This window comes from Staurois parvus, unplaced genomic scaffold (genome assembly GCF_062004578.1).
Source record: "Staurois parvus isolate SC_StPar_1 unplaced genomic scaffold, SC_StPar_1.0 ptg000298l, whole genome shotgun sequence".
Classification (NCBI taxonomy): Eukaryota; Metazoa; Chordata; class Amphibia; order Anura; family Ranidae; genus Staurois; species Staurois parvus.
The window spans coordinates 2,225,474-2,240,996 of NW_028318094.1; the positions used below are offsets into that span (position 1 = coordinate 2,225,474).

Below are 15,523 nucleotides of genomic sequence, written 5' to 3' on the forward strand. Positions count from 1 at the left end.
TGCTCAGCTGATATTAACTCCTGCCTGTCTGACCACCTGAGCTCTTGCATCCACCTGCTTGCTGCCTGCTGTTCAGTACCTGCTACAGTGCCTCCGCATCTGCCAGAGTATCCTACATCTGCTGGCTTGCCAGCGTGCTGGCAGCCCACGGTTCTGCACCTGCTGCTGTGTCTTCGCATCAGCCAGCTCATCAGCCCACCTGCTGCTCTGCACTTGCTGCAAGGTTCTTCCAGCCAGGATCTCCTACAAGGCACCCGAGCCACTTCATGCACTGTTATATTTTGTCACCACCTCTAGGAGAAACAGGACAGGAGATGTAAGGGAAAGTCCCCTCGTCAGCTCGGCCTCGACCAGGTACATGACTGCTGGAGACGCTGTCGTTTAGGCTGAGGGGCTTAGTCCCAAAGTTTGATTTGGGATTTTCTTATGGTCTGGAAGAGTACCGGGTGAAAGTTGAGGGAGAGTGTGCGGGTGTCCTGTGATGATGTGTCTGTCTCCCTCACTGAAGAGTGCCCAGTGGATATCAGAAGGAGGCTTATCCTGTGGCATTGTGAGCACTGACCTAAATTCTGTGCCCTAGTGGCTGTACGTGGTTCTCAGTTTTTCAAAATTATGTCCCACGCATTTCTCAGCCAATAGTGAATGTTGTGGGAACTCTTTGTCAGGTCAGTGTGAAGATAAGTGTCCTCAGTCAATTTATTTTTTGGGTAACCCATGCTTCCACTCACTTCATCCAAGTTTAATTCTGCAATAAAAATATAAAAAAAGGCGCCCCTAAACCGTTCTTGAGCCAGAGAAGAGAGAAAATGCTATATTCCTGGCTGTACATGCATTAAAACTAAAGGATGGAATCTATTTGCTATCAGTGGCTATCTCCAGAGTGTGTTACAGTGGTAAAACTGTATTTTATGTATATGTCATCTTCCATAAGTACTGATGTAAGCCATTAGGTATTGTATGATAGGTAGTGATTGTTAAAGAATAAGAGAACTTTTAATCTTTTTTATATCAAAGAAAGTCAAGCAGTTTCACAAATATATTTCACCTTTTCTCCTTGCCTACTGTCCGCTGAGACCAGTACAGGGATTTCAATTATTCAGTCAGTTCAAATTTTCTTCTGTTTACTGGTATCCCCAGCTTACCTTGTCCCTGGTCCCTAGACTCACAGCTGGCCTACAGCATTTTAGGGAATGCACAACTTACGGGTTGCTAGGGATCATTTATTTATTTTATAGCAGGAAAAACTGTAGCTTTCCTCTTTTCATTCTGCCCTTTCTGAATACTTCCAGAAACCTAAAGGTGACCCAAAATCTATTTTTCAATATGTTTGACATCATGCCTCAGTTTTCTTAAGCTGATCATATTTTGTGAATCTATTGCAAAGTTTGTTACCCTAAGATCCTATCTGTAATAGCACTTTCTGTTGAAAGCTGACAACACTAAGCCAGTACCTTGCATTTAGCCTCAGTGTTGTCAGCCTATCATGCACACTTTTTCATTTGACCATTGGGTTGACTATCAGGTCTATCAAATAGGCAACCCAATGACCAATTGAAGGAGTTGGCATTGCAGGCTGACAATTTTTACCTAAATAGTAGATAATCCTAAAATCTATTTTTCAGTGTGTTTGGCATCATGCCTCATTGTATGTAGCAGGAGTGTTCAACCTGTGGCCCAAGACAACTATGAATGCGGAGCAACAAAAAATTGTAAATGTACTTAAAAATGTTGATTTTTGGGGGGAATTTCTGTAAAAATGTATTTATACTTAGTGAACACATGCAGCCAAAGAAACATTTGACAGTATCTCTTTACTGGACTTTTATAAAGTTTATCTTCTCAAAGAAAAATATCCCACTCTTCACATTCATGCCTTATTCATGTCATCAGTTATAGGCAGCACTTACTGCATATTTGTGAGAAACCATTTTCAAAGATGAAGCGCATGAAGGGAAAAATTAGAACCAAAATATGTAATAAGCACCTTGAGAATTCATTGAGGATTACTACTACATCCATTGAACTAGATATGGATGTGTTAGTTTATCAAAAACAGTGTCTAATATCGCACTAGTTTTATATTGCCTTTTACTTTTATAATAAAAACTAAAGTTTAAAAAATGAAGTTTTATTACCCAGATACTGTAGGTACTGTACATTATCAGTGATTGTTAACTTTGATCTGCCTGATTTTTTACTGATCATCAGCTGTTCTTATTGTTAGTGTATTTTACGTATGGCCCAAGACAATTCCTCTTGTTCCAATGTGACCCAGGAAATTCAAAAGGTTGGACACCCCTGGTATATAGTTTTCCTAAACAAGTATTTTTTTATGAATCTGCTGCAAAGATCTTCTAGCAAAAGCACTTTCTGTTTCAGACTAACAGCATTAAGCCATTGCCTTGCAAATAGCAGCAGTTGGCTGTTGGACTGCCTATCAGGTCTGCAGGAGACCTGTAGTTTAGGTCTTTTCATACAGAATGAAAATGCCCCTCAGGTCACATATAGAGCAGATATAATGAGTTTCCATCCAAGAGGATTTTGTTCACAGCATTCTGAGCTGTGAATGGTTTTAAAGACCTCATGTCTACCATGACCACAGCTGACAAGATTGCATTTAGTGAATATAACCAATTTAGCTACCTGTAGTATTTTAGGTGTGAAGAACATACTTTTGTCAAATGCAGTGCCTGCTTCACTCATGAAGGATATTATGTCATGAACCAAAAACTGCAAGGTAAATATGATCAGCTGAATTGAAGTACTCCTAATAACATATTTAAACATTTCAGACCTTGTTTCTTTTTATAGTGTGTACAATTATTTATGTACAGTGTGTTGCCCAGGCAGGATCTAGAAAAAATTATGACCCAGGATTCTCAACCAGACAAGTTGAGGGGCTCCAAGGAGCTATTGCCATGCAAAAGAAAATGGCTTTTCAGTTTTCTCATTGTTTAGTAAAGTCCATTTTGGGACCTTGAGCACTGAGATTTCTAAGTGATCTGGGAGGGATGAAATCTCCAATCCTGGGTCCAGGATTTTGGAACCATCAGCACACTAATTGGTCAAGTGTGTGCTGGGCGGGGTTTTAGTAGTGACCTACCATATTTCTGGGCTCCACCTGGCAGACAGGAGGTCTTTGCCCAGGAGTCAGGGAGCTTCACCTTGGAGAGACAGTTGGGAGCCAGAGCAGCAAGGGCTGCTAGGTATGTACATTGAGTTGTGTATGAAGATGGTCTGTAGGAGACAGACAAAGGGTCTTAAGAATAAGGCCAGAGAAGCAGTGCTGAAGGTGTAAGTCAGGAGGCTGAATGTCATTTGTTTTGTTGATGGAAGAGCAATGCTGAATACCCCTGCGAGAGAAACTCAAGTTTTGGTGTTTTTCTAAACTTTTTTTTTTTTTTAAATTGGGCAAGAAAAGCCCTAAAAATAATAAAACAAGTGGCTGAGACCTTAACCGCCTCCCGCCCGCCATCTAGTAATATGACGGACGTAAGGCGGTTCTCTCGATCTGGGAGGACGTCATATGACATCCTCCCATTCTAACCGCACATGTGCGGATCCCAGAGCGCGCAGTGCGATGATCGGCGGTGCGCTGGGTCCCTTGGATACAGCAGATCACCGATCCACGGAAAGAGCCGAAGATGTTGGCTCGGTCATGTGATCAGCTGTGTCCATCAACGAATCAGATGATTCCACCTCTTAAATAGTCATATACTCCTCCTTACTGCTTTCTGCATTCAGAACTCCATTCATTTGGTTGGTGCTATAGCGCACCACTCTGTTCCACGCAATATGCATACAGTGATGACATCAATCCTGCTGTTTACAGTATATAGTAACCAAACAGTGTCTAAGGATTATGAACGTCGTGACGTCAGCAAGCCGCTCTCCTATGAGTTAGGCCACAGGGACACATGGCTTAATCAGGGGGATCTGATTGGATGGCACGGTGCTCCATTTTGTTGTAGATCTTACCACTACTTTAGGAACTAACATTTTACATTTCACAAATCCTTTCACTATTTATGTCCAAACTATATATTTTACCGTCATTGGCGATGTTATCTGTATGCCTATGTCATTTCAACCCCCGAAGGGTGCTGTAGGCTATACTGTTATAATATATTATATTGTTATGATGATTAATATGATGTTATATGTCACTCAATAAGTGTCTATATAAGGAAATCCCCATGTGGCAGCACAGGGTATCACATAGTAGTTGTACTATTTCCTAAATAGCAATCCACATCCTCTGAAAAGCAACCCCATATAGGATTTGTGTATACCCTTCCCCTTAAAAATATTGTTATATTCACATTACATAAAATAATAATATATACTCTAAACTCCCATCAGGGACCTTTACACATGAGATTACCTACCCTAATTAAACATAAAAAATTCCATTTAAATAAAAAATACAATAAAATGAAATATAATAAAAATGACAATGGACAGCCACAAAATTGCAGCTAAAACACCACATAACCTATATGAATAACATATTTAAAATACATAAATATATATTCAAATATTGTTTACAAGGTCTCATGTCCCTTTAAAGCGTATACTATTTGGGACCCTTTAACATAATAAAAATGTAAATGAAGAATATATATTCACAATATATCCATCTAATAATCCAATAATATAAATATACCCATAAAACTAAAGATCTTCATTATTAGATGCAGGTAGCCAATACTCATAACACCATACACAAGCCTTAATAATTGCTATTAACTATTATGTTTTTCTATGCTACAAAATTTTAATTTCTTGTGATCCCTATTATGCATTGTGCAAAAATGGTATGACAAATTGTTATTTTAATATCCTCTACTTATGTTGTAAATGTTCTTTTATTCTCTTTTTTAATGCCTTCTTGGTTCTTCCTACATAAATGAGGTTGCATGGGCATTTTAGGGCATATACCACCCCTTTTGTCTCACATCAGATAAAATCTTTTATATTGTAATTTTTTCTTGTCGCTGGATTCATAAATGTATTTCTCTTTTGGGGTTAGTTTTAACTATTTTACAACTAGAACATCTACCACATGCAGAAAATCCTTTTCTGAATGTGAAAGGCTTATTACTTGGGGGTCTATCACATTTTTTACCAATATATCTCTTAATGTTGGAGCTTTTTTATATAAACTTTGGTTGAGTTGGGATAACCAATTGAGGATGTTAATGTGATACCCTGTGCTGCCACATGGGGATTTCCTTATATAGGCACTTATTGAGTGACATCAATATAACATCATATTATAGGAGCATAGCCTACAGCACCCATGAAGGGGCTGAAATGACATGGGCGTACAGATAACATTACCGATGAGGTTAAAATATATAATTTGGGCACAAATAGTGAAAGGATTTGTAAAGTGTAAAATGTTAGTTCCTAAAGTAGCAGAAAGGGTTACAAGAAAATGGCACCAGTATTACATGTACAGGCTATAAGCAAATAGCGCCGCCACCATATAATCTAATAGAGCGCCGTGCCGTCCAATCGGAATCCCCCTGATGAAGCCACATGTGCCTGTGGCGTAATATGTAGGGGAATGGCTTGCTGACATCACAGCACTCGGAATCCTTTGGTAACTATATACTGGAAACATCAGCATTGATGTCATCACTAAATGCATATTGTGTGGAACAGAGTGGTGTGCTATAGCACCAACCAAATGAATGGAGTTCTGAATGTAGGAAGCATGAAGGAGGAGTATATGACTATTTAAGAGGTGGAACCATCTGATCCATTGCATAATCATTACAAAAGTCCTGTGAGAGAGGACTCAAACGTTATATGACTTTACTTAGCGGTTTGGTCATATACCCCCGGTGAGAGCACATCTGGTGGTGGGTTTCACCGTAACAGTAATTTTTGACACAAAAATGTTGATGTCAAAGAATGAAGAAATAGAAGGAATTGTATAATATTGTGGTGGAATACAGAAGATAATTGTTAGGATTTTTTTGGACTGCACTATTATGCTTGCATTGTTTATATGATCTAGGACAACACATCATTTTAGGTATATGGTTTTACTGTAGGGAGAGCGGCACTGTTGAAAATGTATTTGTAGATATAACTGGTGGCTGCACTGCGGAGTCGGCTCACAGTGTCTTATATAAGACTCTAACCTTGAGGTCTCCTTGCTATAATTCCTAACTCTGTTTCTGTTCACCTACGAGTTCTAGATGGTGTTCCCATCCACCTTTGTGTGTTCCAGCTGCTCTTGTTACATTCTCTTTAATATAACATAAATCAAAACTACAATTGGAATAGAAAAAACCCTTTATGATGGCTATAGAAGGTCTGCAGATCTGTGAACTCAGCACAGAGATCATCATCTCACCAACAAAGTGCCTAAAAGATATGAAAAATTGTGAGGTGGTTTACTTCTCCAGCATCCAAGAAAAACTTAAATAAAGGTTTTGGGTGGACTGACCCTTTAATAATAATTACTCCAAATGATTATTCATAAAATGATGATTAGACATTAGGGACAGAATGTAATGGGTGCTATCAAATCTTTCTTGTCTTTCAAATGATATATGCAGTTTAAAATGATTAGCTCTGCAGGGAATATTTTTTTTTACTGCAACTCGCAGCTGAATTAAGTGTCTGGTCTTATCTTGGGTCCGACTTGTGCTGATTTAGTTTTCATTTACTTCAATCAATCAGTCTTAAGAGAGCGCAGGCTGAAAGAGTGTTATAATGAAGAGTCTCACATACTCAGTAGGCCAGTAATCTGTGAAGAGAGAGCAAAGCTCTTATTCCCAGGAGGATTGAGGCTCCAGCAAGCTATTGCTGAGATGACAGGTAGGGGTACAATTGGAGCTTGCAAGGTCGATTCTTTAGTAAAAAAACTAACAATATGTTTTTTATTATATCCAAAGTAGGTATTGACCCATACATTCAAGGGAAATCATAATAAATGTTATTGCTGCCTGAAAAAGTCTTGTCTAACCAGATAATTTCAGCAATGATACACTAACATGCCCCGCAGTGGAGCAATTACGGTTATATCATGGAAAATACAGAACCACCAGAATCCACAGAGGCTTCATATGTCATTGGGACTCCTTTAAAATAACTTGTCTACACAGGAAAAAGTGCTTTTGTCTCTGCAAAGGTCCCCTGACCCTTCTATAATCACTTTACCAGCAAACCTTTGCTGCTCTTGCCTCTTAAGCAGCAAGCACTGAAACGACTAGGGTCAGCAACCTGGGGAACCAGTGACATCACTCCTCTAGTCATGTAACTGCTCTGTTCTAGTGGTTGGCTGCTAAACCAGTCACAGAGAAAGAAGTCACATTTTCCTCCATACCTAAAAGTATCAGGTATTCTAGCTAGCTGCAGAAGGTGAAGGAGTAGGAGTACTCGTAAGGTGAGTATGAAGGGGTTGGAAGGGTCCTTTTGCAGAGATGCTTTTACTTTGCCCTGCATGGGAGATCCTTTTACCAGTTCATACTTTTCTTGGCTGTCATACAAATACTATTATCTCAATATTTTCTTCCCTTGCTTAGAAAAAATATGCAGCAAGAATATTCTGAGTTTAATCAGAACTGCTGAGGGAAGAGCAACAATGGTAGCCTCAATATTGTCCTATGCTAAGTTTCCTTCAATTTATGAATGGGAGGGTCTGACCTAGCAAAGAAAACCACAGTTCAGTAGCAACATCACCTGTTCTGCTCTTGATAAGTTATAATGACAATCAGTGAAGGGTTGGGCAGAGAAACAGAAGGTTGTGAAGGTTGCTGGGCTGCATAGCGTATGACCTACTTTTCCAGTGCGAGAAAAAGAGATAAAATTAGCAATTAGTTATTTTTTGTGACTTCCACAGCTCCTCGTTTTTATCCAATATTTTTATATTGCCAAAAAGCCAAATTTATGAGGGCATGCCTTCAAATCATTGAGTTCAGGTTTCTAGTGAAGGATACTGTTAATGCTAAAGCATACAAAGATAATTATGTACTTCCACCCATATGGCTCTTTTCTGGCCCTTGTGCACAAAACCTGCTCCACAAAGATGTGGTTTGATGATTTTGGTGTGGAGGAACTCAGTGTACAAAGATCTAACCTCAACACTGTTGAACACCTTTGGGATTCATTAGAATACCAGTTGTGAGCCAGGTCTTCTCATCCAACACCAGCACATGACTTCATAGATGCCCTCTTGGATGAACGGGTACAAATTACCACAGGAACATGTGTCCTAATATAGGTTTGGAGGCTATTATAGCTGCAAAGGGAAGACAGGAGGGAGGTAGGAAGGATGGAAACTTTATAGTAAAGTCCTTGGTTTTAGAATGGAATGTTCAATAAGCCAATATAGATGTGACTCTCAGGTGTCCACAAACTTTAGGCCATATAGTGTGTGTGTGTCTATAGTTTTATATATATGTTGTGGATGTAAAGACTTGTACTTGTGCAAGTTCAAACATTAGATGGGCTCCAACTACCGTCAAACCACAATCACCAACCAGTTTGGGGCTGCTGCAGAATCCATTTGCAAATGCAATGTGGATTTATTTTTGCTTCAGTACAAATAAGAGAACACATTTATACAGGTAAGTATACATACCTACCTGTGTTCTGTTATTTGCACTGCAGCAAAAGAAATTGGACTTGTGGTTTAGTCCTTACCTTGTTGATATATGTATAATAAACTGTATATCATATCTGATTTTCACTCTTTCATTGCTGGCCTCCTAAAACTGCGCGTTGCCTAGCTGTTACTGCTCTCAATAATTCCGAGGTCACAGACATACAGTACACAGTAAATGAAAGCTGGAAAAACATCAGACTTCATTATTTCTAGACTTGCCCCAGGCCCACAGTAGGAACTTTGCATTGGAATGAAAGTAGACTGCAGCTCGAGGTACTCAGATATACAGAAGATAAATTGGGTGGATTTTCTGAATTCAGCTTTGAAATGGTTTTGGGGTTCTTTTTCATTTTTAGCTCTGATGCAAGGAACAAATTGGACACAAGACAGTTTATAACTCACCATAGTGGTTTCTGCAATAGAACCAAAGCTGTTTATGAAGATGTTGCAGCTGACGTTTACCGGAGGACCTGTAGCCAAACAAGAAGGAATACAGATGAGCAAAGAGATATCTGTGAAATCTGTAATTGTTAAACATGATGAACATTATCTTTTAATACTAACTAATTATTGGCTGACAGCTTTGTCATCCATAGTCCACTCTAACACTGGAGGCAAAAGTTTATTGACCATCTTTAGTACATGTCCTCCACATTCCCAAACATTATTCAGCCGCAAAGGTACACATCTCATAGCAATATCTACCCGTAAAAAATACACACAAATCCTAGGTCAATTTTCAGAAGGATTTCTATTACAAATAACATCCATTGTTCTCAGCAATCTGAAGAATATATTTAAAAAATATATATTTTTAAAAATATATTTTTTTAAAATATATTCTTCAGATTTTTTTAACATATAAAATAGTCATTTTAACATACATTTTTACATATATTTGTAAATGCATTCCAAAAATGTAATTTGTATTTTTAAAGACATACGGTATATTTGAAATGTATTTATAAAATATTTTTCATATATTTTGTAATAAAAACGCATTTCAACATGCAGTGTATATATATATATATATATATATATATATATATATATATATATATATATATATATACACAGTTGTGTTCAAAATAATAGCATATACAGTTGTGTTCAAAATAATAGCAGTCAGACATCACTAACCTGATCAATCACTGTTTTTGGTAGAAATGATATTTCTACATGGCAAATAATTTACAAGCAGGTGTAGTAGAGTAATAGAAATCCAACAGACCCAACAGTCATGACATGCATGCTGCTGATTCTGTGTAATTGAATCACTAATTGAAAGGGGCATTTTAAAATAATAGCAGTGTGGAGTTCTATTAGTGAGTTCATTCATGCTTTGAAAAACAGGTGGCAATTATTGCCCTTATTTAAGGAAGGAAGGCAGCAAATGTTGTATATGTTGGTTGCAGTGCATTTCTCTCTGAAATTCTGAGGAAAATGGGTCGTTCCAGATATTGTTCAGAAGAACAGCGTACCTTGATTAAAAGGTTGATTGGAGAGGGGAAAACATATAAAGAAGTGCAGAAAATGATAGGCTGCTCAGCTAAAATGATCGCAAATGCTTTAAAATGGCAACCGAAACCTGAAAGACGTGGAAGAAAGCAAAAAACGACCATTCGAATGGATAGAAGAATAGCCAAAATGGCAAGGACTCAGCCAACAATCAGCTCCAGGAAGATCAAAGAAGGTGTAAAGTTCCCTGTGAGGACTGTTACAATTAGAAGACGCCTATGTGAAGCCAAGCTATCTGCAAGAAGCCCCCGCAAAGTCCCACTGTTGAAAAAAAGTCATGTGCTGAAGAGGTTACAATTTGCCAAAGAGCACATTGACTGGCCTAAAGAGAAATGATGCAACATTTGTTGGACTGATGAAAGTAAGATTGTTCTTTTTGGGTCTAGTGGCCGGAGACAGTTTGTCAGACGACCCCCAAACACTGAATTCAAGCCACAGTACACTGTGAAGACAGTGAAGCATGGTTGCGCAAGGATCATGATATGGGGATGTTTCTCATACTACGGTGTTGGGCCTATTTATCGCATACCAGGGATCATGGATCAGTTTGAAAACATCAGAATACTTGAAGTGGTCATGCTGCCTTATACTGAAGAGGAAATGCCCTTGAAATGGGTGTTCCAACAAGACAACGACCCCAAACACACCACTAAACGTGCAACATCTTGGTTCCAGACCAACAAGATTGACGTTATGGAGTGGCCAGCCCAATCCCCGGATCTTAATCCAATAGAAAACTTGTGGGGTGACATCAAAAATGCAGTTTCTGAGGCAAAACCAAGAAATAGAGAAGAACTGTGAAATGTAGTCCAATCATCCTGTGCTGGAATACCTGTTCACAGGTGCCAGAAGTTGGTTGACTCCATGCAACACAGATGTGCAGCAGTTCTCAGAAACAGTGCTTATACAACTAAATATTCATTAAGTGATTCAAAGGAAAGCAAAATCTTCAAACATTTTTCAGTTTATATAGTGAATGTTTGAGTTTGTAAAGAAGAATACAAACACTGCTATTTTTTTGAACAGTCTAATATTCACTTTTCTTCAATTTTTTTTAGAGGAACAACACAAATTTGCTATATTTTTCTTCATGTTTTGATTTGGAATAGAATGTGTAGTGTTCCCAATGCATTTGTGTGTATGGAAATAAAAGCTATCAGAAGGATTTTGAGCTTTATTCACTTTTTTCAACACACTGCTATTATTTTGAACACAACTGTATATATATATATATATATATATATATATATATATATAGAAATATATTTTGAAATATATTGAATATGGCCAAAATTGTAGTATTTCAAATATATGGCAATATATTTGGGAAGAATATTTTTAAAAATATATTTCAAAGATATTTTTCTTTCATGTGGGGTAATACATTTGAAATACATTTTTTAGATTGTCATACTTTCATGGTTTTTTTTAAGGGTATGGGTATTAACCTTTTTTGTTTAACTGTTGGGCCATGGATGCTTTTTGAAAGGGCCTTAGTCTCAAAGGCCCTATCTATCTATCTATCTATCTATCTATCTATCTATCTATCTATCTATTTTTGGCTTTGCTTAATGCTTTAATACAAGGAAAAAATAAATATATAAAGTGTATATTTAATGGATGTTGAATTTGCATGAGTGTGCACAGATTTCATAAGACTATACTGAATCCCTACAATAGTTAGATTTAGCCATTAATATGTACAATAAAGTCTTTAGCAACCAAGACTGAGACGTGTCGGACACCCATATCTGCCCATGTATTACAGATGGTCATTTTATCTGTAGCAAAGGGGAGCCTGTCTCTGATGATCACTACTGTGCTGGTACTGCCATGCCTTTAAACTTTGTATGTTAAAAAATGCTTTAGAAGTCAAGAAAGGATTCAGCACAGAAAAAAACAAGTAGTAATAAGCATACAAAAAGGAATGAAGATGTTAACACAGAGAAATGACATAGTTGTTAGGCCGGCCGATAAAGGAGGGGGAATAGTAGTCATGTCTAAAGAATATTATTTAAATGAATTGGGTACTCAATTAAGTGACACTAGCACCTATAAAAGTATTAAGAAAGATCCTACGGTTAAATATAAGAAGGATTTAGAAAAATTGATCAAAAAAGGTTTTGAGAAAGAATATTTAAACAAAAAAGAAGCTAGATATCTTGTTCCGGAAATGTGTAGGATTCCGATTATTTATACCATCCCCAAAATTCATAAAAATAAAAATCAACCTCCAGGACGCCCTATAGTGAATGGCATTGGATCATTATTAGCACGATTGGGACAATATGTGGATGTGTTCCTACAACCGTTAGTGAAGGAAACCAGGTCCTTTTTGAGAGATACCAAGCATTTAATACAATTGTTGGACAAATTAGATGGTAATGATGTAATCCTGGCAACTGCAGACGTTTCATCGTTATATACAGTTATTGGTCATACAGAAGGTATGGAAGCTACTGAATGGGGTTTAAATGAATATGGGAATCTGAGAAGAGGACAGAGAAAATATATTTTAGATTGTTTAGAATTTTGTTTAAAACATAATTATTTTTGGTATAACAATGTCTTTTATAATCAAGTTAAGGGTGTAGCCATGGGAGCCCGCTTTGACCCTAGTGTGGCAAACATGTTTATGGAATACTGGGAGGAGGAGGCAGTATATCTGAGACCCCCTATTGAATTAATGCTGTTTAAAAGATATATAGATGATATAATATTGTTATGGAAGGGAAAAGAAGAAGATCTAATATGCTTTTGTGATAGTCTAAATAGGAATAATAATAATATTGTTCTATCTTGGGAACATAGTCGTGAGCAGATTAGCTTCCTTGATTTAGATATTAGAATTATACAAGGTAAGATTATTACAAAGACATTCTTTAAGAGTGTTGACAGGAACGTTTACATTCCTCATGATAGCTGCCATTTCCCACCGTGGTTACTGAATATACCAAAAGGACAAATGATCAGGCTTAGAAGAAATTGTACGACACAAGATGATTATTTTATCCAAGCAAAAAATGTAGGCCTAAGATTTGGAGCTAAAGGTTATTCACAACAGATAATAAGTAAGGTAACTCAGGAAGTAGGAAATACCAAAAGGGATGTACTTCTTATAGATCGAGAGAAAAAAGAGGATCAAAAAGACCAATTGGCAATGTGTTTAGATTTTAATGTTCATTATAGGAAAGTAGAGACCATTTTTAGAAAACATTGGCCATTATTGAAAGCTGATCCAGTCTTAAAAGAGATGTTATCAGAATTCCCGATTTTTAGATATAGAAAAGCCCCATCATTAAGGGATAAAATTGTGAAAAGTGTCCTTGACCCGCCTATTAAAAGTAGTAAAGTCACAAGAAAATGGTGTGTTATACCTCTTTTGTGAGTGGTAAAGAATTTAAAATAGATGAATTCATTTCATGTAGGACGGAGGGGGTCGTGTACGCACTGCAATGCAGTTGCGGACTACAATATATAGGAAGAACTAAAAGACCTCTCTGGGTTAGGCTTTGGGAACATGTGCAAAATATTAAAAAAGGGTTCCCGAAGCACAGCGTATCAAAGCATTTTGCCAAATTTCATAATAAAGACCCCAGTGATTTGATGTTTTGGGGTATCACGAAATATAAGAGGCATTGGCGGGGTAGCCATAAGGTGCGTTCCTTAAATAAATTAGAATCGAAATGGATTTATAATATGCAAACGTATTTTCCCAAAGGATTGAATATTGAATTTGATTTAAATTGCTTTATCTCAGATTTTTAGGTTGATAAGGGATGAAATTGGTGCAATTTGACCTTATGGCCTTATGATATGTTGCAATGTACGAACTATTTAATCTATGGCATATATTTTTATGTTTTTTATATATATTGATTATGTGTTATATGGTGTAAACTCATGCTTTTGGATAGAGAGGTATTTATGTATTTTTGAGTAGGCCTTTTATTGCTGGTGAAGAGGTGGAGCAGATTAGGATATATTATATATATGTTTTACATTTTTATTCCATTTTTTATTTCATTTTATATATATTTTTTTTTATCTTTACTTGTATTTTTACTTTTATTTTTATTTTATTTTATTTTTATTTTTACTTTTATTTTTATTTTATTTGATTTTATTTTTATTTTATTTTTATTTGTATTTATTTTTACTTTTATTTGTATTTTATTTTCATTTTCATTTTTATTTTTATTTATTTTAATTTTAATTTTAATTTTATTTTTATTTATATTTATTTTGATTTTTATTCTTACTTTGTTATTTTTATTTTTATTTATATTTATCTTTTATTTTTATATTTTTTTTATTTTGATTTATTTCTATTTTTATTTTTATTTTTATTAGATGTATTAGAGGAATTAAGATTAGATTTTAAATCAATATTTAATTAAATTAAATTATATAATAAATGGAGGTTTTTAACTATATAATAAAATTTGAGGTACTATATGATTTTATAAGATGAATCAAATGATCAATATTATATATTTATGTGGTTCCATATAATGGTAGAAATATTATATATGATTAGGGTTTTATTTATCTGGGCTGGTGTGGCAATATATGTGTTTCCATGTGATTCATATATACATTTGCTTTTGGTTAACCGCATAGGTTAATAGCATAGTAGTCCCCTGTGGTCTTCATAGTTATGGCCGCGGAAAATAGAGGTGGATCGGTGATGAGGTGATAACCTCCATTGAGGGCGTCTCCTCTCATCAAGTTGGGTATTTAAGGAGAGATCGTCACTATAATTGACAGCCCTGAGGAAGTCACATGATATTGTGACGCAACGCGTCGGCGGGACGTGGTGATGTATTTCCTGCGTGGCGGCCATCTTGGTACACCTGTTTGCAGAGTTGTACACCCATACATACATGCCCTCATCTGAAAGCATGGGGGATTGAATTGGCTGCCACGTGAGTTACAAACTTTTATATTATTTTATGCTATTTGTCCCTACTGTGGAAAATAAAATATACTGCACTATGGGAGGATCTATCTTATGTCCTATTTGAGAGATTGATGCTGCAAATTACTTGGAGAGGAGCCATTGGTGGAATACTAAATCTTGAGAGATTTGGGTGCGACAAGGAGCAACATTTGGAGTGATAGCTATCTTGGAGGATCTGTGAGGGGGATCCACAAAAGCGCTTTGATCCGCAAGGGTCGAAGTGATGAGGTGAGAGGCTAATCCAGATGGTGGTCGGATTGTCAGAATTCACATTCACCCAAAGATCCACATGATTTCTGGTTTATTTATGGTCACCAACAGTAGTCATTGGAAGCGCATGTTTTTCGTTTTTATCACTATTAATACCTATTGGACTTTGTGAGCACTGTTTGATGCATTGTTATATTGGGGTGTTC

At 36.6% G+C, this 15,523-nt stretch overlaps 1 protein-coding gene across 2 annotated transcripts in view; it reads right to left on the bottom strand.

Moving 5' to 3' along the window:
• The window catches only part of GLRA1 (glycine receptor alpha 1), a 201,646-nt gene that overhangs the window by 87,151 nt on the left and 98,972 nt on the right, over positions 1-15,523 (bottom strand). For both annotated transcript variants that reach the window (XM_089682807.1, XM_089682805.1), the window contains exon 3: positions 9,029-9,096. In XM_089682807.1, coding sequence (XP_089538933.1) covers positions 9,029-9,096 — 68 coding nt within the window. The remainder of the gene's footprint in view (positions 1-9,028; positions 9,097-15,523) is intronic.